The sequence below is a fragment of the Diceros bicornis genome, chromosome 13 (assembly GCF_020826845.1).
Source record: "Diceros bicornis minor isolate mBicDic1 chromosome 13, mDicBic1.mat.cur, whole genome shotgun sequence".
NCBI classification, from domain to species: domain Eukaryota; kingdom Metazoa; phylum Chordata; class Mammalia; order Perissodactyla; family Rhinocerotidae; genus Diceros; species Diceros bicornis.
The window spans coordinates 18,914,345-18,936,937 of record NC_080752.1 but is presented as its reverse complement, the minus strand read 5'-3'; the positions used below and the strand labels follow the sequence as shown (position 1 = coordinate 18,936,937).

The following is a 22,593-nucleotide window of genomic DNA, read 5'->3' as shown; positions in this document are numbered from 1 at the left end:
TAACACTGCTAGATTAATCAGCAAGAAGCCTGTGTGTCCTGTCTCTGGCCCTCCGGAGCGTCCTCTCACCTTGCAAGGAAGTGGACTGGCTTTGAATGTTGGTCCATCCCTTATCAATTAATGAAGTGCAGGTGAGCCTGAGACTGGAGCGTGAGCGAGGCGCCCTGCACACCATTTCTCTGGGCTCACCAGAGTCCTGACATGACCCGTGTCGTGACCAGTGCCACGGCGCCCACCTGTCTCCACTCTGGAAGTTGCTAGGGCTCCCTGTACCCACTCCTCCTCTTTTCCTGATCTCACTGCTCTGTGCCTGCAATTCTTCCTGACAGCCATGAAAATGCTGGTTCTGAGAGGCCAGGCAAAGCTAGCTTCTGCACCCTCTGCTCTGCCTGGCCTGGCCTGGTCTCCCAGGCTCAACTGCACATGCTCGTGGCCGTTGGGCCCCCTGAGAAGGGAGGGGATATCTGGAAACACATGGGAGTCTCCAGGCCTGCAGTGTGCTAAGACATTTGATGGCTAGACCAGGTGTACTGACGGTGTTCAGATCAGAAATCGCACTTGGCCATCTGGGTGAGACAGTGTTGTACAAAGGAAAGAACACTGGCTTTGGGGACAGATGACCTCAGTTCAGATCCTGATCCCACTTCATGCCAGCTGTGTCACCCTGGACGTGGTACTTTTCCTCTCTGAGCACCAATTTCCTTATCCTTAGGATGGAGATAATAATACGTACCCTGCAGGGATTTTATGAAGATGTAAAGCACCTAACACTGTACCTAGCACATTGTAGGCATTTAATAAATGGAAATTATTTTTGTTACTATTGTTATGGTGAAAAGTGTCACTTGCACTCCTTGCAAAATGATCATATCTCACCCGAAAGGAGGAATCCAGCAAACAGTTATCGTGGTAACATATGTGAGTGCACCCTCTGGAGTTTTGCAGTGCCCAACCTATGCCAGTGTGTGAAGTGCTCTTGAGTAGAACATCATCTACCTTTTTTTAGCATAATAATAGTAACAACATGATTGTACCTGTAGGTACCGTTTATCGCATGGCTGTTATATATCAAGCAAGCTGTTAAGTCCTTTATAGGCTTTGTCTGATTCAGATCACACTCATTGCTGACATTTACTGGATGTTCACTCTGTGTCAGGTGTAGTACTCCCCCTTAACTATATAATCGCCATTAATCTTTAAACCAACTCAATGAGGCAGAAGGTATTTTATGCCCATTTTACAGATAAAGAGATAGAGAGCTTATGAAGCTGTCCCTAAATTCCACAGATAAGAAGTGGCAATCTGAACGTTAACCTCAGCCTCTAAGACTCCAGCAGTCTGATTCTTATTCGCTCTGCACTCAGCGTTGATGCCAAGAAGGAAGATGTTATAACCTGGCTTGACCACAAAGAGCCTGCCTCTTAGAAGCTGAAGCAGTTGAGAATACCCCAGGTCTAGCAAGAAGGGGGCAAGATTCAAACCCAGAGGTGCCAGATTGCTGATCCTCTGCCCTTTCCACTAAGGTACACTGGCTCCTGAGGCCTGGTGATGTCAGAAGCCTTTAACAGCTGAGGCAGTGTTACTGTTATCCCCCAGATGTCTGCCTGGCTTGCCACCTCACTGCCTTCTAGTTTCACCTTACAAATCACCTCCTTAGAGAGCTTTCCCTTGACCCCTGCTCTAGAAGGCAGGCTCCCTGAGAGCAGGGACTCCTGTCTTACTCATCTTTGCGTCCCCAATCCCCAGCATACAGCCTGACACTCAGAAATGGCTCAGTGCGTTTTTGCCAATCTCTTGACTCCCTGAATCATTCCTTCCCAGGGCTCCTGACTCTTTTCTGCCCTTCCAGGTTATGTTGCAATGGGCGCCGTCCTCCCATCCTTCTGGGGCCAGCAGCCCCTCGTCCAACAGCAGATCGCCATGGGTGCTCAGCCACCAGTCGCTCAGGTGATGCCGGGGGCTCAGCCCATCGCTTGGGGCCAGCCGGGTCTCTTCCCTGCCACTCAGCAGCCCTGGCCAACTGTGGCCGGGCAGTTTCCGCCAGCCGCCTTCATGCCCACACAAACTGTTATGCCTTTGCCAGCCGCCATGTTCCAAGGTCCCCTCACCCCCCTTGCAACCGTCCCAGCCACGGGTGACTCCGCCAGGTCAAGCCCACAGACCGACAAGCCCAGGCAGAAAATGGGAAAAGAAATGTTTAAGGATTTCCAGATGGCCCAGCCTCCACCCGTGCCCTCCCGCAAACCCGACCAACCCTCCCTCACCTGTACCTCAGAGGCCTTCTCCAGTTACTTCAGCAAAGTCGGGGTGGCACAGGATGCAGACGACTGTGATGACTTTGACATCTCCCAGTTGAATTTGACCCCTGTGACTTCTACCACACCATCGACCAACTCACGTGAGTGCCCTTCTTTGGAGACGTAAACCCAATGAGAGCATTGCCTTCTTTCTGGGGTCATAGAACTCATCTCAGTTTACATTCAACAGGCCTCTTTGTTCATATTACTACTGCTAGTAGTAATAAGAGTTACTAGTTATTAGGTATCAATTATAATGTATATACCTACTTTGTGTGTGTTATGTTCATTATTTTTATATTCATGACAGTGCTAATGACAAGTTTGTTAGACAGATAATGAAAGTGAGATTCAGAGACAAAGAGAATAGACAAAATGGTGGAACTGAATACAAGCCTGCTACTTTTCCATCATGTCGTATTTTTGCCTCTTATGTTTTATTTGGTCATTCATTCATTCATTCATTTATGTATATTCCTGCTTATGACACACAGATTTTGGTATGGCTTATTGGAATAAAAATGAATGGTGAATGTGAATTTTAAAAAAACTTTAGGAACAAGGGTAACAAATTAGAAGAGAAAATTAAGATCAGGAGAAAACTTAGGGCCAAGATATAGCAGCCATAAGGTCTCATATGACTGGCGTAGTTGAAGCCAGATTTTGGCTCAAAGCTTTGGGTGGTCAAAGAGAAAAAAAGATGGTGTAGCGGAAAGCTCTAGCCTGGGAACCTGGAGAGCAGCTTTATTACTTGCTAGTTTTGTGCCGATGGGCAAGTCATTTTATTTCTATGAGCCTCAGTTTCCTCATCTGTCTTAGGCTAAGGGTTATTAAAAGGATTCAATGGTACATGTCCTAAAATGTTGTGTACCTCACAAAGTTTGGAGCATCTTTATCATCATCATCATCACATATCAAGTGGTTTGGGGCAGAGTCCTGGACCAGGGTTCTAATCGTGGGTCCTCCACCACAAGCTGTGACTTTGGGCAAGCGTGTGACTTCTCTTAACCTCAACTGTATCATGGGTAAAATGGGTAAGTTGTCTTAGACAGCTGTGTACCTCCTCCTAGTTTGGCATTCAGTGATTCTGCCCCAGCTCACATTTCTACTGCAAGCATCTGAAGAACTATAGCCATGCAGCCAATCAAAATCCAGGTACCCTTGAGCAGGCATGTGCTTGCTTCACACCATTCAGGAAGGTGTGTGGTGATTCAGCCTGTGCCTCGACAATTGATAAAGGGGGAAGAAAAGGCTCATGGAGGGATGAGTTTGGCATTTTCATTACTGTCACAGATGATATGGATCACTGCTTAGCAAATACTGTGGATTGTCAAGAAAATCTAATGTTAGCACAATTAGGTAGTGTTGTTTTGGCCAGGTTCGAAAGGCTGCTCTGAAAATGAAAGCCTTCTATGTGTATAACGACCTGCTCCCACTCAAGCCATATGATCTACATAGTGGGAGCATCTCTGTGAACTCTTAACTTGCAGGGTTCAATGAAGAATAATGAATAAAAAAGAAAATACTAAACAAATGACAGCCATGCATAAATAAGCAAGCATTCTTTAAAAACAAGTGTCCCTCTTTCAATGGGCTTGTGTGCCAGCTACAAATAAAAGAGAGGAGTTTAAGTTCTTTGAGGATAGGGGGTATGTCTGAATCATTCCTGCACTTCTCATAAAGCTGGCAGGGTGGGTAGCACATGGGAGGCATTTGGGAAAGGTTGTAGAGAATGAAACAAACAAAACAAAGGCCACTCAGTTACTGTTGTGTTCAGAGCAGGGTTTTGCAACCTTGGCACCATTAACATTTTGGGCCAGATAGTTCTTTGTTGTAGGGACTGTGCTGTGCACCGTAGGATGTTTAGCAGCATCCCTGGCCTCTCCCATTAGCTGCCGGAGGAGACTCCTCTCCCCTAGACAGGATGATCAAAAATAACTCTAGATATCGTCAGATGTCCCCTGGGAGTGAAATGCCCCAGATTGAGAACCACAATTTTAGAGTGTAGAGGTATTCTCTAAAACCTTCTAAAGGTTAAAACACTGGCATAAATAAACTCCTAGTTATGCTTCCTGTCGATTTCATCTGATAAGTATGAGCAGTATACCTCTCAGAACTCAGCGTGGGTTCTCAGCCTTTGGTAAGCAATAAACCACTTCAAACACAATTTAGAATCAAATTTCACTAATATTTATTCAATATCTACCACGTATCACAGGGTTTTCATATCGCTCATCTCACTTAAACACACTATAACTAGTTTGTTCCATACTCATCTCAGGAAACAAACAGAATTCCTTTTAGATTAAAAAAAAAAAAACTTAATGTTATGGGTGAAACCTATCTTTATATCCTCTTCTCCATGAGCATCACCTTTAGAATGCTTTGAGTGGAGCATCAGTTGGACCAAGAGCGAATCTCAAAGAGAAATAGAAAAGTCCAGGGCCTGGACAGGGTCAGACAGACCTGTGTAGATCCCAGGGCTCCTATTTCATAGCTGTGTGACTCTGAGAAAGTCACTTCACCTCTCTGAGCTGCAGTATCTTCATCAGAAAAAAACGATAGGTACAAGACCACCTTGAGATGTTTGTATTAGAGAACATAATGAATGCACACTGCCTAGCACAGTGTCTAACTCGCTGGAACACAATAAATAGCGTCATTGTTCTAAATATACGTTCATCAAGGCTAAAGGTACTCACCAAGTTTTACAATCACTCACTGCCTGATAAGCAGCCAGGATTTGGTAAATTCTGGGCAGCTATGGCAGGGAGGCCTCATCAATGACATCTGAAATTCAACTATTAAATTAAGCCACACCATCCCCTCACCTGAGGCTGAGCCAGTGACTTGTATTTTCAATGCTAAATTAGAAATTATCAAAAGAAGAGTAGCTTCAAATGGCATATTGGTTATAAACCTCTGGAGCAAATGAGACAAGGAAAATGCGGGAAGGTCAGTACAGAAAATGCATGTCCTTGTAGAACGAGGACTGAAGTGCCAGCTGTGAAGTTGCCACCAGCTACATCCGTTTTCCCGGGTCATTGAGACACTGTTTATTCAGCATGTGTTCTTCAAATACCTACTACGTGCCAGGATGCGAAGCCTGGCTCTGCTAGTTGCCAGCTGTGTGGCCTTGAGCAATTTAGCAACCTTCACTTTCCTTATCTGTAAAATTGGGAAAACTCCTACCTCAGAGGGGCTTTATGAGGGCTGGAGATAGTATCTGTAAAATTTCTGACAGTGTCTGACACATAGAAGACACACAATAAATATATCACTGTCCTCTGATTTAGTCATATTAAACTAATTACGTGATGTTAAGAAAGAGAAAAGAAAGAAAATTATAGTCCAGTGGTTCTCAACTTGAGTGTGGAGAAACACCGAGTTTCTGACTCAGTAGGTCTGGGCTGGGGTCCAAGAATTCACATTTCTAACAAGTTCCCAGATGTGGCTGATGCTGCTAGTCCAGGGACCATTCCTTGAGAACCACTGCCTTACTCATCAATGTGGACCAGCTCCTTCCTGATCATCAAGTATGTGAGAGGACAAAATAAATGTGAGCAGAGGAGGTATTAAACTCTTCAACTGATTTGACTTGTGATAGGAAGAGTCCTGTGATTGGACTTGAATATAACCAGACCCCTGAAGTTTCTGTGGGACACTTACGATAATTCCTCTTTTTGCATGGTCTCTGTGTAGCTCCAACCCCAGCCCCTAGACAGAGCTCTCCATCCAAATCCTCTGCATCCCACGCCAGCGATCCCACCACAGATGACATCTTCGAGGAGGGCTTTGAGAGTCCCAGCAAAAGCGAGGAGCAGGAGGCTGTAAGTGACCAGTTTGTTCTTTCTGTTTTTGTTTTTCCTTAAAATTAAAACCTCTCTATCTGAAATGGACAATGCATGAAGAAGCCTACATAGAAAAGAATGCTGGCTCAGACTCTTAAGTGCTAAAAGGGCTTACTAAAGGGGCTTTCTATTATGTTCACATGAGCAGCTGAAAACATTGTCCTTTCATTAAGTTATTCCTACAAGTTCTTGCATTTGTGGGTATTTCATCCTCTAACTGAAGTTGCTGCCTCCTTGAAAATAACTGACTGTATGTGTGCATGAAAATATGCCCAGCTGTTTTTTATTTTCAGTTGTTGAAAAGGAAAAAAAAAAAGTGTTATCTTCTTGTGTTCTAGCCTGATGGGTCACAGGCCTCATCCAACAGTGATCCATTTGGGGAGCCCAGTGGGGAGCCCAGTGGTGATAACATAAGTCCACAGGCCGGTAGCTAGATAGCGCAGGTCTGGGTAGGTATCTTCTTTTTATCCCCTTCACTCTTAAGCTATCTGCTTTCCCTTTTGCTTGTTCTTCACTTCTGAAGTCACATCCCTGGTGCTTGCACCATCTCTCCTTGCCTGAGTGTATCCCTGGTGCTTGCACCGTCTCTCCTTGCCTGAGCATATGTATCCCTGATGTTTGCACCATCTCTCCTTGCCTGAGTGTATCCCTGGTGTTTGTACCATCTCTGCTTGCCTGGTGTCTGTTTGCCGCCTCGTTTTTCCTCATGGGTGCATGACTTTTGACATATACTGGCAGGTAGGGGCAGGAGTGAGGAGTGGGAATGGTCATATTATTTTATTAATGATGTGTTCTGGGTGGGTAGTGGTGATAGAATGAGGCATGATCAATACCACTTAACATGGATTCAGTTTCTGAAAGCACCAGCATTCCGAGATGGACACATTCTGCCCACCCTGATCATTTCTCAGTGAGACGTGGTCCAGATGCTTTAATCTTTTAAGCAACGTGTCACTGCATTTGCCTATACTCCACAGATCTAAAGAGGTCGTCAACCAAACACACTGAGAAGCCAGACCAAGAAGCAAAAACAAGCAGTGCTTGAAATAAGATTGATAGAGATGGAAGATCAAGGTAGCCCATTTTGTCTAGCCAAAAGGGGCCGCGCACCCTTCCCAGTGAGAAAGTGAAATTCAAAGCCCAAAGGCACGCAGCACGCACTTCCGAGGCTCTGCCCTTTGCACCTGTGGTGCAGCGTGTGGTTTGCCACCGACCCACTTCACATTCCATCAGCAGTTACTTTGAGAGAAGTGTACTTACATTTACTAGAAGTGCCTTTTGGCACTTGAATTTCAATACATCTGATTTGATCGAAAGAGAGGAGCTGATGGAGCAAACTTTCTCAGCAGACAGAAGTACACCTTGTTACCCAGACATGATTTCTAAGGTCGCTCCTTGACAAATGTGTTCAATTTGCAGATTCTTTCCTAGTTTTCCATAAATGTGTGGGCCTGCAAGGCCGTACCCACAGAGCTCCTTTTTAAGTCCTGAACAGCGTGGTCAGAACCATTAAAATGGTAAATAGTTTTCACCGTTCATAAATGGATTCTGAGGCTACCTCAGAATCATTCTCAGTTCACATCTAAGTTATTTTGACAGTTATTGAAAGCTAATACAGTGTTTAGAAAGTGCATTTTGTTAATAGATTTTATGATTAAAGAACTTAACATAGTATATATTTCGCCACATTTTATGTCAGTACAATAGCACATAATAACACATCATGCCATGCAAAACCGTGTAATAGCCATCTGAAAATTCAGTCTTGCAAAGCTGTTTGGGGAGCTGGTGAATTAAAGACAAAGTCAATGTTCCAGGAAAGAGAAAAGTTGGGGATTACGTCTGACGCCTTGGGAAGGTTCCCCAAGAGATTTTCCACCCCTTGCATGTGTTTTGTTTCATGTGCTCTACCTTGCCTTGAAAAACTTGATGAATGAACGAGAGGTGACAAGAGCCATTCATCAGGATAACAGCAAACATCATCCTAAAATTGAAGTTCTTCTAAAATAAAGATGACTTACACCATTTGCAGATCAATGTATTAAACCCTCATCTTTATGAGCCTATTCGGCTTGAGACAGTCATACCAGCTGAACTGTTTCATGGAGCTTCAGCCTTTCCACATTTGATGTTCCATCCAGAACCCCAAGCCGTGACTGAGTTGTACATGGACGTAGCATGGTGTAGTGGGAAGAGCTCAGAGTTTGGAGCTTGACTTCAAGTTCTAGCTCAGCTACTTAATAGCAGAGTATCTTGGGCAAGAACCATCATTTCTTCTGAGTCTTGGTTTCTTCATCTGCTAGAAAAGACTTATATTATCCATTTTGTTAACTGAGATAGTGTAGGGTAAGTCTCTAGCATGGAGACAGACACTCAGTACTCAGCTTAAAATTCAGCCTAAAAATCTGGTTTCTGGAGCAAGACTGTCTGAGTTCAAATCTGGCTCCACCACTTACTAGCTATATGACCTTAATGAGATTTCATAATAATTTTCTATCTTATTTTAAAATGTAAGGATAAAAACAGTGTCTTCCTCATAGGGTTATTGTTTGGACTAAGTGAGGTGATGTATATGGAGCTCTGAGCACAGTGTCTGACACGTGGAAAGCACCCAAAAGATGTTAGCTGCCATCACCACCATCACTGTCGTTGTCGTCGTCGTCATCGTCATCATCATCATCATCATCATCATCATCATATTTGCTCATAAATGTTAGTTCCCCACTACTTTGGATTTTATACATTTAGATACATTTAGCCCTTATGTTGAATAAATTCTACCATAAGAACCCAGGCCATTGGCTAGGAGATTTTGCTTTGTACTTTCTATCTTAAGATAATTAATTTTCAATATGCCTCAAAACATCTTTGGGGAAAAAAAAGAGAAAGAAAAACCCTACTTCTTAGCTCGCTGGCTTGCCCTGTCCCATAATCAGAATCACACCAGTTAGGGCCTCATAGGCCACCTCTCACTTCCAAAAAATGAGCAGTCTTAGATTCATATGTAAATCATAAAAAGTAGCTCCCAGCTCCAAAGGAGGGCTGGACTGTAATCTTCAGTGAAGCAATTTTCTCCCTTTGAAGGCTTAGGCTGGCAATTTCACAATTGCCTAGTAAGAATTGCATGCCAAGAGGCTGATGCCAGCCTTACAGACATAGCCCCTAAAACACCCACAAGGGTAGTCCAAATGAGCTTTTCTGGGCCCCTCCATCAACAGCAGCACAAGGCACATTTGATCTTTCTGTCTCTATCCCATTCACCCATCTGCCCAACTGGAAATTGACTAACTGCAATTACTTAATGCCTTTCCAGACATTTGGGGAAGGGATACCATGCAGGGATAGTTATTTCTATGGCTCTATTTTCCCCTCTGCCTTCGTACAGTCAGAAAGCAAGAGTCCTATCCTTCTTCTCGCTCTTGCAACCATTATCTCCAGCTGCTTTTTATTAGAAATACCTGCACAATTCTGAGTAGGTAGAGGTGACATCTGTTACGTTAAAGCCGTATCACACCATAGTAAGAGGAAACAGGCAGACTCAGTCCTCGCTGGTAGAAGCTTCAGGGCCAATCTCAACCAGCATTTCTGTTTTAGCAATAAAGAGAAACATCTTCAATTATTTCACTTTTTCTCCCTACCCTCCCATCTGGGAAAATCATGTGTCTTTGAAAGACTGGGTCAACAGGGGCAAAAAAGAACCAAAATAATATTATAATGTCTGGTGTGGAAATGGCAGGTAATTTATACTTCACTGATGTGTTTCTGGAGCAATTTTGAGGGCGAAATGTTAGCTTTTGAGGAGATGAAAGAAAAATGAAAACATTTATTTGGTTAAATGGCTAAGTAAATAAACTGCCTATCAGACTCTCCCAGCTGTCAAGTCAAAGTAGCATCTGTAACAATGGGGAATTGTTTGGTCTGTCTCCCTTAGTAACAATAGATATTGCCATAAATAAGAAGTCGCTGTCATTTTTTTTAATACTGATCTTCGTAGTAGGAATCTAAGACATATAAAATATTACCTGATGGATTTCTAGTGTCCAAGGGAAAAGAAAGCTGAATTTCAGATGCTTAGGGAGGAAGAATCTTTAAAAAAATAAAGAAAAAAAAGGAAAGAAAGGAAGAAAAGAAATGCACCGAGTCAGGGGACATGGTTTGAATTATGGTTCAAAGCAGATGACCTTAGACAAGCATATAACCCCTCTAAAACCCAGCCCCCTCATAGAGATAATTACAACAGCTCCCTCCCCAGGCTGTCCCAGAATCAGAAGATATCATGAATATGAAAATACCTTGTTAAGCTTTGAAAATAAAATACATGTATTTGGGATTATTATTACTATTCTGTTTTTTAAATAGAACCAAACAACAGAGCCTTAAAACCAAGAGCCACAAAACTAGAAAATAATCTGTCTATTTCATGGACATAGCTCTCGGAGGCAAGTCCAACCCAAGCCTTGGAGGAGTTCAGCCAGGAGGTGGGATGGGCCTGGCTGAGGGAGCATTGGCCAGGATGAAGAGGTGGGCTTGATGCCAAAGGATATTAAAAGATGAGATCAGGAGGAGGTTGAGACTGAAGGGAAATGGGAGATGAAGAAGACAGCATGAACTAGGATGACCCCGGCTCCCTGACCTGGGGATCTAGGTGGTGCCAATTACTGTGCTAAGGAACACAGGGCAGCATGCTTGACCAGAGAGAAGGCAAGTTTATTTTGGGACTAGTTGAACTTGAGGTGCCCATGAGACATCCAAGTAGAGATGCCAGGAGGCTGCTGGATATGAGACAGTGGGGGTCCAAAGAGAAAACCAGACCAGAGGGCAAGATTTCAACGTGGTTTTAAGCCACTGAAGTAGTGGACACTGGAATACACTGATCATTTACATCAGAGGTTGTGGACTCTCTGTAAATATTTATGCTTTGTGAGCCGTACACTCTCTGTCACAACTAATCTACTCTACTGCAGTAGCAGGAAAGCAGCAAAAGACTGCATGAACGAATGAGTTTCAAAAAGACTTTATTTACCAAAACAGGCAGCCACCAGAATTGGTCAGTGAGCTGTAGTTTGCTGACCTCTGATTTAGATCACGCTCACTGTTTCTAGCATCACTCTGCAGAAGGTAATCACAATGGCTTTCATTTACTACTACTAATAAAATATATTAAAAAATTACTAGCATGTTTATAGCACTTGCATGAACATCACCTAATTCAGTCCTCAAGGAAACACTCTTAAGTATTTTTATTATTCCTGTTTCACAGATATGACAGGTAAGGTTCCAAGGTTAATGACTTGATAAAAGCATAAGATTCTCCTGTAATGGGGCTAGGATTTGAATCTAGACCCAGATTAAATAGCTCACAAGCACTCAAGCAGGACTGGGACCCCTGGGTTTTAGCAGCTTCTCTTCGACTTAATCACTGTGTAACTTGAGGCAGATGGCTTCCTTCCTGACCTTTGGTCACCTCTTCTGTAAAACAGTGCCCAGAGGCCCTTCTAGCTCTGACATAGGGCCTTCTAACTTGCCTCAAGTCACCCAGCTAGAGCTTGGAAGACCCAATCCTCAAACAAGATCTTCCAACAGCACCCCTCCCCTAGGCTGTCCTTGTTCCCAGCTAACAAAGGACAGGACGAAGTCCTTTAACTATGCTGACTTCATTAGGGTTCTTGGAAACTATCTGCTTGAAATCCAGGACCGCTCCTGACGACCAGCACCTTACTCAAGACAGGGCCTCCTGCTCGTGGCAGAGAATTAGTATCAACAGCCTCACTGTCCTTGCCTGCTACGTGACAAGGTCAAGAAAGATGATATACATGTGCAAAGCCGATAATTTGTGCCCATAATTGTTATTATTGATGGGGAAATGCAAAATTGATCAGAATATGTGCAGAGCCCCCAGGAACTCAGATTGTGCATCTCTGTGGTCACCAAGTGGGTTTCAGCACCAGAGACCCCAGGAAGCAAGTACATTGGCAGCAGCATTAATCTCTAAGTATTATCATTAAATCCATCCTATGTTTTGAAGACTTTTCTACCCTGAAGGCCAGATTTTTCAGGCTGAAAGTCGTCAGAAAGCTTTATATTTTTCCTTTCCTTTGAATAAAAAGGAAAGGAAGACTCCCACCACTTGTTAAAATCCTTTATGTTATGAGTTCACTTGTTACTTCTTACAATCCCATGATGTAGATGTTACAAACCCCATTTTATGGGGTTGATGACGATGAAGAAACTGAGGCCCAGGTAGTTAGCAAGATTGCTAGGGTCTTCTGGCTCTAAAACCCTCGCATTTTTGATGACCCTATTCATGTATTCACAGAGAACTTTGAGTTATTTCAGCCTTGTTTTCACTCCCTAGCTACCGCCGCCTTGTTCATTTGCCAAGCTAGGAAATGCGAAACCCCACTGAGCTAGGCTCCACGTTGAGCTGCAAGACCACAAGGCTGAAGTTGTTGCCTCATCAGGGTGACTCTGAGGGACTCAAGCTTTGCTCACCTCCCTGCTTCTGTCTGACCCCTGGCTTGGCTCGCTGCTGACCTCACCCCCAGGCTCCCAGGATGGGGTAGAGGGGCTCGCTCAGCAAGGAGATTGCATGGTGCACATTGACCTCATGTCCGAGACCACCTTTCTCAGCATGCCATGTGTTCTCTCCACTAATAATTTTTTTGGACATACCTTTGCTAGATATAGCCAAGCTTTCCAAAAACAAACATAATAAAAATTAAATGGATGCAAAGTAATAAGCACAATTAGGTGGCTTTCAAAAGGGGCTCGTTCTAATGTGGGCTAGGAAACTATCTGCCCCTACGCTCCAAGCCAGAGAGCTGGGATAGATGGGGGAAGTGAGAGAACAGGCTCAGAGATGGGTGTCCAGACCCTGGGCTGCCCTCCTGGCTCCACTGTTCCCCGTGGACTCTTGGCAAAACAACCCTCACGTTGGGGGCCTCAGTTTCTTCCTACAGGAAAGGGCTGTCAGCCTGAGGGCCCTTCCTGCTTTGACAAGAGGGAACACAGGGTGGTGGAGAGGACGGTGAGCTTAAAAAGACCTGGATGTGTTTATATGAAACTCTAGGAAAAACAAATCTGATCTGTAGTGGCCAAGAGCAGATCAGTGGTTGCAACACTGGAAGAGTTGACTGAGAAGGACATGGGAGTTTTTAGGGTGAGGACCTGACCTATAGCTTGACTGTGGTGGGGAGGGCCACACGGTGTATACATTTGTCAGAATTCATCAAACCATACACTTAAAATGGGAACATTTCACTGTATGTAAATTGTACCTCAATGAAGTTTATTTAAAAATAAGGTAAATTCATAGAGATGGAAAGTAGATTAGAGGTTACCAAGGGATGGGAGAAGGGAGAATAGGGAGTTACTGCTTAATGGGTACAGAGTCTATTTGGGGTGATGAAAGATTTTTGGAAATAGTGGTGATGGTTGCACAACATTGTGAATGTAATTAATGCCACTGAATTGTACACTTTAAAATGATTAAAATGGCAAATGCCATGCTATATATATTTTACTGCAGTAAAAAAGAACTAAAAAAAATAAGAAACCTGGTTCTATGCCAGCTCTGCCCTGTGCTGTTTGAGTGACACTGGGCAAGTCACCAAACTGTGAAGAGCCTTATTTCTTTGCTGCAAATGGAGGTGGGAGTACCCAGAGCACAGCCTCAGTGTGATGCCCAACTGAGATCATGTACGTGCTATAGGAATGTCCTTTATAGACTGTGTAAGTTCCTATATATGTAAGCTCTTATATTCTAATTCGGTGATTCTACTTAGCTGGTGTACGTAAGCTCGTAATTCATACTTAAAGTAGTCTGCGAACATGTGGAAGTCTCTGTTATCCACGGGCCCCGCAACCAGATTCTTGAGATCGACTCCACATTCTTTGTGCAGTTTCCCCAGGCTGATCCAGTACCATTAGTAGGTTTCATGACAGAGCCCAGTTCCAGTTGCAACTGTGTGCTATGAAGGAGAAGCAATTTGGAAAGCCCCCTACAGGTAATTATTAGGCTTAAAAATGCTTTCTATAAAGGAAGAATAAAGTCACATGTCCAGACGAAAGGGACCTAACCTTTTTTGGAGTACTCCTCTGTGCTAGACAATCAACGTGTATTTTCCCCTTCAGTGCTCACCACACCTCTCACAGAGAGGATTTCTAGCCTCATTTTACAGACGAGGAAACTGGCACTCAGAGGGGTTAAGGAACCTGCCCAGAGTCCTAGGGTCACTAAGTGGGTAACAGTGAGGAAGAGAACAGCAGCCTGACAGCCAGGAGCTGGCCCGGCCCTCCAGCTGAGCCTCGGTGTTCTTCTGCTGAACACGAACATGTTCACGGAACATCCACAGCACACAAGGCCACTTGTGACCGTGATAGGTCAGGACAAACCAAGACCCCTCGGTAGCCAGGGCTGAGCACAGGCGGACGTGAACATTGTCCACGCGACAACCATGACTGGACACCCCCTCTCCTGGCTTTAGCCTTGCTCCCTTCTTCCTGCCTTCCAGATAAGAATGATTAAGATAATACTCTCGCTTCCTGACAGCATCCAACCCAGAGAAAAACCTTAGTTTCTTGACTCTCCCCCAAATCATCTAACCAAAGCCCGAGCCTATAATAAGCCCTTTCTAACACCTTCTTACAGAGGTGCCCGTGGTTCCCTTCACTGCAGGGAGTAATAAACCCAACTTGGTCAACCGCAGGTGTGTTTCTGGTGGACCCTGGCTGCAGGGAATTGGCGGTAAAGAGTACTCGCCGAGATCTCCCTGACTTCAGATCCGTGTGCTTTCACTGCACCTCCCAGCAAACAGGATATTCAACTGAAGTCAAAGGTTGGGGGGTTGATTTTGTTTTCATTTTTTCTGTATGGTTTCCATCTATTTTGTTGTCCTCTAGAAACGAAGGTATTAATATATCAGAATCACATGTGAGCTTAAAGTTCATAAGTATTTGCCAACTCCCAATAAGAGAAGAACCATTCATTCACTCACTCACATCCTCATTCCCCATGTTAGTGGGTGGTCTCCGGTGTTCCAAGCTCTGGCTCAGAATTTGGGACACGGACGTGAAAGGCACAGTGAAGCTCACCGCATAGAAGGTACTGGGAGATAACATGATGGCAATGCAAACAAAAGTCTACACAGGGCACTGCAGGAGTCTGGGAGCAGAGTAGCCCACATCACCTGCAGCATCCAGGAAGCCTTTATATTTGAGCTGATTCTGAAAGTATGAACTCCCAGGTGCAGGACAAAGAGAGGCCCTGAAGGCAGAAGGAACTGCCTGTGCAGAGTCTCAGAGATGGGAAAGTCCTGTCATGTCTGGGTGACAGAAGTAGAATACAGAAGGTGGGGAACAGGAGAGGGAGGAAGTAGATGAGGCTGGACGAGAAGGTGGAGCCATATTGGAAGAGCCTCGTGCGCCATGCGGAGGGGTTAGCATTATCCTTGGGGTAATAAGGAGTCGGGAGTGTTGTTTCAAGCAGGAGACTGGTGTGACCAAATCCATTTCCAAAAGATCTTTCTGGCAGAAGCATAAAGAATTTTTTTTAAGCATGATATACGTGATCTGAAGGTTGAGTTTTGATTCATGGTCTGGAAGGGGCATTTATTAGCTCTAATGGACTATGAGACTAATGGGTCTTGTGTGCCCAGCTAGGGAGCTTTGACCTTACCCTGTGGGTGATGGAGAGCCTTTGAAGGATTTGAAGCAGGATAGAGGTGTAGTCAAATCTGCCAAAAAAAACCCCACATCAACAGCATGCTATGTTAATGCGTGATTCCTTTAGACCTTTTGGAATATCAAAAATAGCCTGAAGGCCCCATCATGACCTTGCCAGAAGTCAGGTCGAAAATTTCTAGATCAAATGATTTCTTAGCTCCCCTCCAGCTCTGACAGTCTAAGATTCTGTAACAAGGAAGGTAAAGCTATTGCCAAAACGTATAATGCATCACAGTGTCAGACTTTGGGATTATATGCTGCTTGGGGTTTTCCGCACCGCTGCTCCCCTTCATTAGTGGGGATAATTGAGAGTTGACTGCAGTCCTTACCGCTGTTGTGATGGGTATTTGAAGCTAAATTCCGGCAAGAGGAGACGTGTGAATATTTATCTCAGCTGCAGAAAGTTAATGCAGTGTGGCATTAATTACCCTGTCTGAGCCTGCTGTCTTCTGTTTTTAGGTGTCATTCTCTGTTGAATAAATTAGTCTCCAAAATTAGAATAGAGCAAATTGTAGGGTGAGATCAAGGCAGCCTGACTTCTTAGGGCATCCAAAAAGAAGAGCAGGCTGAGAAAGTACCCAGGAAAGATAAAGATACATCCTTGGAAATGTCTTCTCCCAGTAGCTGTAGATAACTACCTTACTACTCTACCTTTGCTCCGTCCACCCCACCCCCAAATACAAACACACTGTCAAGCTACAGGTTTGGCCTCACAACAAGTTTTGAAACATTTCAAGACATTGGCAGAGAATAGATTAGGCGCTTAATAAGTCATCTTGCTGTAGATTTTGATAGATTAGATTTTGAGAGAGTAAAGCCAAATTGGAGTGTATTTAAGACAAAGAGATCAGAACAATGAAGCAAGTAGAAACTCTATCACAGTCATTCATTAATTCAACAAACCTTCACTGAGCCCCTACTGTGCTAGGTCCACATATGTGAAATGGCAGAAAGAACTGGCAAACCATAGCCCAGAGGTTGGATGTAGAAAAATATGGGCTTCCATACTTTCTGTCTTTGGACATGTGGAAGAAAGATTAATCTATTCTTTATGTTTCCGAAGACAGTATGAAGTCTCATGGGTGGAAAGCATGGGAGAACGTGTTGGCACTCTATTATATTACAGGATAGGTGCCTGGAAGGGTAGGAAGCTCCTTCTCTGTGGAAGAATACAAACACAATGAGTTGTAGAAGAAAACATCATGGATCTGATGTCAGAAGTCCTGGATTCTATTCCTGGCATGGTTACTAAGTAACCTTGTGACTCTGGGAAAATGAGAGCTCTTCTCTGGGCTTCAGATTCTTCATCTGCACAATGATGGATCTTGGCAAAATTATCTTCTAGTCCATTCCCACTTTACAATCAAAGCAAGCTATATGATAAATACATGAGAGACAGCACAATGACCTTGAGATCACACAACCTCCCTGACCTTCAGTTTTTATCTGCAAAATGAGATGGAAAGAATGAAAGCCACTCCCAGGACTGATAGGCAGATTAAGTAAGACCCGAGAGTGCTTTATAAACTCCAAAGCATTCTACAACACTACAGATGGAAGGGTTGCTTTTTTATTATTATTATTTTATTTTTTAGTGTGGCTGTTATAATAAACTAGAAAAAGCACTGGACCCTACTTTCAGGTCTCATGTCCCAACTTACTAGCTGTGTGACCATGGGAAAACTACTTAACTTTTCTGTGCTTGATTTCTCATTTACAAAAGAGCTAATGCATCTGCTTTACAAGCCTGTTGTGATGAGTTAAAAAGACAATGTACTTGAAAATACCCAGCATGGAGCTAGACACGTAGTAGAGGCTCATAGAATGTCAGTTCAGTCTTATGGTTCAAGAAAATAAAAAGGATCTATTCTCACATGGCAGGAGGCAAGCTAATATGTAAACTATGGCAGAATTAAGGTATCACTGCATCCCTTTAATTCTGGCACAAACATCCAAGAGTGACAGCATAAAAGTCAATTTTAACAGAAGGGCTGATGCATGCTTAAGACCAGAGTATTGATCTGATCTTCTTGGCTGATGCAACCTGGGCCATCTCAACATGAACTGAGTCAGAAGTGGTTTCTACAGGGCCAAACACTGTTTCCCATTTACGTTTGGATTAAAGGCTTGCTGTGTCCTATACTGGTGAGAATTCCTGTGTATGTCTCAGGACGGCCCCATGAGTGCAGGCAAGTGAATGTTCAAGCCTAAAACAGCAGACTGAATGGAAACAAGTCCCGGAAGACTGTAACTAAGAGCTAAAGGCACAGTTGCTATTTCTCTTGCTCCCAAACACACTCAGTCATCACTCCTTGTAGAAACCCAAGAGCAGTTCGAAATAGAAGTTCAGCAGTCTTAAGTGGGCATCCATGAAACTATGTTGGAAAAATGTCCACTTGACTCATGGTAATTGTCACTGTTTTCTGAAGACCTATTACTGCCAAGCACTGTGCTAGATGCTTTATGTATATTATCTCTAATTCTCAAGAACCCTGTAGAATAAACAGTATTATTCCCATTTCATAATTGGGGAAACTGAAGCTAAGAAAGGATAAGTATTTTGCGCACATCCCACAGCTTGTTCAGCTCTCTCCGCTATACCATGTTATTTCCCAACAGGGCAATCAGTCTCAGCTTGAAAGCCAAGGACAAAACTGGGTAAGTAGTTCTTGATGATAAAAAAAAAGTTGCCAAAATGATATGCACCGTGATCACATATAACCAAAAATCACCTAAGGTCATCCGTCAAACTGTCACCTTTCTGTTCTAATCCCAAACTGTGCTTCCCAAGCCATCTCAGAAAATCCTGTCTGGAAAAGAGCAGGTCTCACTTTGTCCCTCTATCCATAGGAGCTGGAGCCTCTCTATGCGCAGATCAACAGACCTAAGAAATAGCATCGATGCAGGCTCGTGGCGGGTGCTTCAAGACTGCCATGGAAATCAGTATCGAGACAGGCTCTCTTGTATTCTTTCACCTCACCTCATCCCATGAAGAAATTCATGATTGCCCAATGGAACTCGTTTGGAAGAGGGAACTAAGAGTTTTTGGCAACCAATGGCAGATATCTATGGCAGCACAAAAAAAAATCCACAAAAGTATAAAAAGTCATACCCAACATTAAATCACAAATCAAGCAAATGCTTACCTGACAAATATTCTGAGCTCTCTTAGCATGGGTTTAAGATGACCCAGTACACGAAATCATAATTCTCTCTTTATTTCTCTACCTGTTGACCATTGTAGAGACATCAAATTTGGAGTGACAGGCCTCAGAGAGTTACAACAGGGTTGGCACTGACTTCTTTTAGGCAAGAGCAAGAGGTCTTTTGTGACCACAATATCATCATCCATATGCCTTTTGACATATGATAATGTTTTTTCATGACTCCACAGGGCCTGGTCTGCCATTTCCCCCCCTTTCCTTTCTTTGTCATGTTTGAAAATTAATGGGTGTACAAATTTTTGTATTGCTTTTGACTTTTTTTAGGTATGGGTGAAGAAATCTAACTGGAAAAAAAAAAAGCCTCATATGAAATGAATTAACTTGAAATCACAAGACAAATAAGTGGTTGATTATTCTTTATGATCAAGAATGTTGCCAAAACAACCCTTTAGCTCTTCTGCATCCTGGTGAAGAAAGACAGCTTTTGGTCTGAACCTTCCTTCTGTGAGTAGGAAAGGACATCAAATCCCATTGATGAGAAAGATGAAAAACATATCTGATTTCCTAAGAAGCTCTAAACTCTAAGTACAATAAAATGATATTTTTTATTTTTCCGATATCTTGCTGCTGTGATGCTATGCAGACAAGTGTCTTCTCCACGTGCCATTTTCAAAGAAAGTCATTTGCCAAATAAGTCTGGTACAATCCTGGTAATGTGGTTTTGGATCTTAAAAACCGACTTTCTCATGGAACAATGGTGACATGAATATTCAGAATAACAAACTGATTCCGTGGTCACAATGGTTCATCTCTATCTCTTTTTGTACATCAGAAAGTTCAAATGGGATTTTTATTTTATAACTTGAAAAAAAACCTTACCATTAAACTCTTTAAATATTTAAGGGAAATGGCTTTAAGGAGTTCTAATGAAAAAAAATTGCCAGTTTTTTTTGTAAATATAAATGTTAATGAAAATGCTTTTTAATAATGCCATGACACTGTAGAGAAGGTAGCAGATTGAGTGCAAGATGTGACAAAGTTGATGGATGGGGCTCACTTTCCAGATGTTATTCTGGAGCATATGGCAGGAAACAGGAGTTCAGGGACAGCTGGCAGGAGCGGTTGGCCAATCAGCAGCTAGTGAACAGGAAGGGAGCAAGTGACTCCAACATCCAGCCTTTCCACAGGAGTACCTGCCCTCTGCACCAAACAAGAAAAAGACGGTTCACATTGTGAAGGCCTGTCCTTCCGATTCTGAAACCCTCCCACCTCTCCACTCCCACACACCCCCATAGAAATCACTGGACTGTTTGTATGTGAAACAGAAGAGTTTAAGCTTCCCTTTTTTACATTTATGAGACAAAAAGTGCAGTGTTCAGTTCATATGTTTAGCACATGATTTTCATAAAGAATCTATATATTTTTGCCCTACAGAGAATTGTTCTACAGGTCAAGTGTGTTTTCCTGATGTTCCTATGCAGTTACAGTATGTTGAATTTAGTGGTTTAACACTAAGAAGAAAACTTTAAAGAATCATGTGATGAATTGGGTTTGGGGGTAATTATGATGACTTGGATTTAAATTTGAAAAGTAGAATTTACATTCATATAATTGACTTAAATAGGCCTGTGTACTTTGGTTCTTCATATCAACAGAAACTAAAATGATTTGAAGGAAGGTATACTTGTTCACGAAGAGAAAATTGATGAAGTCAAGGTGATTGTTACTGTTTGAAGTCCAAATTTTATACTATCAGGTCACTGGAATCTAAATGTTTTCCAGTTAGGTAAACTGACCAAATGTCCATTACGGAAAGTATGTAAATGTCATCCTAATGTGGATGGTCTGAAGAACCAGAAAAGTGAGAGGGGCCCTTCTCCTCCCTCTGTAACTATCAGCTGTGGGTCCACATTGTTTCTCTGGGAATGTGCATACATGTTATGACTAGGTAATCCTTTCACGTGAAGGGGAAAATGGGAAAGGTGTGATAACCATGAAAGTTGTCCTGAAACCAGTTCGATTGTGTTTTCTGGCGATTCGATGAGATAGGCAGTTCCCACGGGAAAATGGCTTCAATTGCTGTGTTGTCCGTGATTCTGATTCTAAACAAGCGGTGCTATCTTCTCCTCGATGGGGCTGCCTTGAGTCTGTCTTGCAGTATCACACCACTATGCTGATTCTTTGGGTTGCTTCTGACACGTTCACAGTGAACTCCGGCTGATGTGGCTGTTTCAGGTACACCGTCTGGAGTTAATTTCATAGCAGGAAGTGACAGCCCAGTGGACTTGTCATCATTCATTGAATGTGATTGAGGATGTAACTGGCTCTGAACTTAAAGAAGATGCCCATGTGATGCATTAAAGTGAGGGAAATAAAGTCAAGATTTTAAACTGCCATCCATGTTATGATTGGCAGAATTCTGATTTTTTTACAAGCACTGTTTGGTGAGCTCCTATCCCAAGAGTGCAGTGAAATTTCCAAATAAGAGCTGAGGTGCCGATACCAAAAGGCCATGGGGAGTCTGCACAGTTCTGGTTAGATCGATAGAAAATCCACGTGTACCACTGTTAATTCCTCATCCTTCACTAGCACTAAATTTGTCACTTTAAATTTTGAAACCAGGGAAACGCCACCTGTCATTCTGTCCCATTCCCCATAGCTCTTCAATCTTCACATGCCACAAGACTTTTTTGATAACTTGTACTCATCCCAGTGTCTACTGAAACCCCATCATGTAATGTACCGGCACCTTCTTTTAAAAAAAATGTTTACTCTGTGGGTTTGGTTCATTTCAATTTCTGCGTTCTGACACATATTTTTTTAATAAAGATGAGAAAGAGAAAATGACTGTTGCAGTACATTTCTAGACCTACTTTAACTTTACCTCAGATGACAGTTTGTTAACATATACGGACACATTATTTTTAACTTTATGTACAATGCATTCAACAGAACAGCGAAATTTTTAGAAATTTTCCATTAATTTCTGTAACACACCATGTAAAACTGTTACAAATAAACATGTTTGAGAACAACAGCTTAGCCTGGTTTTATTCCACAGTTTCTAAAGGATATCCAGGTGAGGGATAAGCTTCCGTCTGACCTGGTGAACGCCTCTGTTTTCCTGGCACTGGGCCAGAGAAGGAAGCTTCCTTGAGGAGTTAGATCAGTTGGCCTCAGTTGAATTCAGGTACTTGCTGCACTTGGAAAAGCAGCCACAGTGAAGAATGAGGAGGATGTTGTGGGGAAAGGCACACCCTGTATAGCTGTGGTGTCTGGACCACGTTTAGCATTGGACTTGCAAAAGTGGGAAAGACCCCAGGGCTGGCCCTGTGGATTTGTCTTCTAAAACAATGCCCTGCTAAACTGTTGGTAAGAAAACCAAGGTTAATCTAGACTCTCAAAGAGTTTGCCATAGTTCATTTCAAGGTCATCTGCTTTAGGGGACCCAAAGAAGGAAGCATTTATCTTCCCTCACATTCCCCACACACTCCACGACGGAAAACATAAGACGAAAAGAAGTCTGAAGCTGCACCTTGACTCTTATACGTATTGAAG

At 43.1% G+C, this 22,593-nt stretch overlaps 1 protein-coding gene across 1 annotated transcript in view; it reads left to right on the top strand.

Moving 5' to 3' along the window:
• The window catches only part of DAB1 (DAB adaptor protein 1), a 277,882-nt gene extending 258,700 nt beyond the window's left edge, over positions 1-19,182 (top strand). Inside the window, exons 12-15 of the mRNA XM_058552526.1 lie at positions 1,850-2,398; positions 6,000-6,127; positions 6,487-6,597; positions 18,722-19,182. Coding sequence (XP_058408509.1) covers positions 1,850-2,398; positions 6,000-6,127; positions 6,487-6,582 — 773 coding nt within the window. The 3' untranslated portion in view covers positions 6,583-6,597; positions 18,722-19,182. The remainder of the gene's footprint in view (positions 1-1,849; positions 2,399-5,999; positions 6,128-6,486; positions 6,598-18,721) is intronic.
• Positions 19,183-22,593: the final 3,411 nt, after the last annotated feature.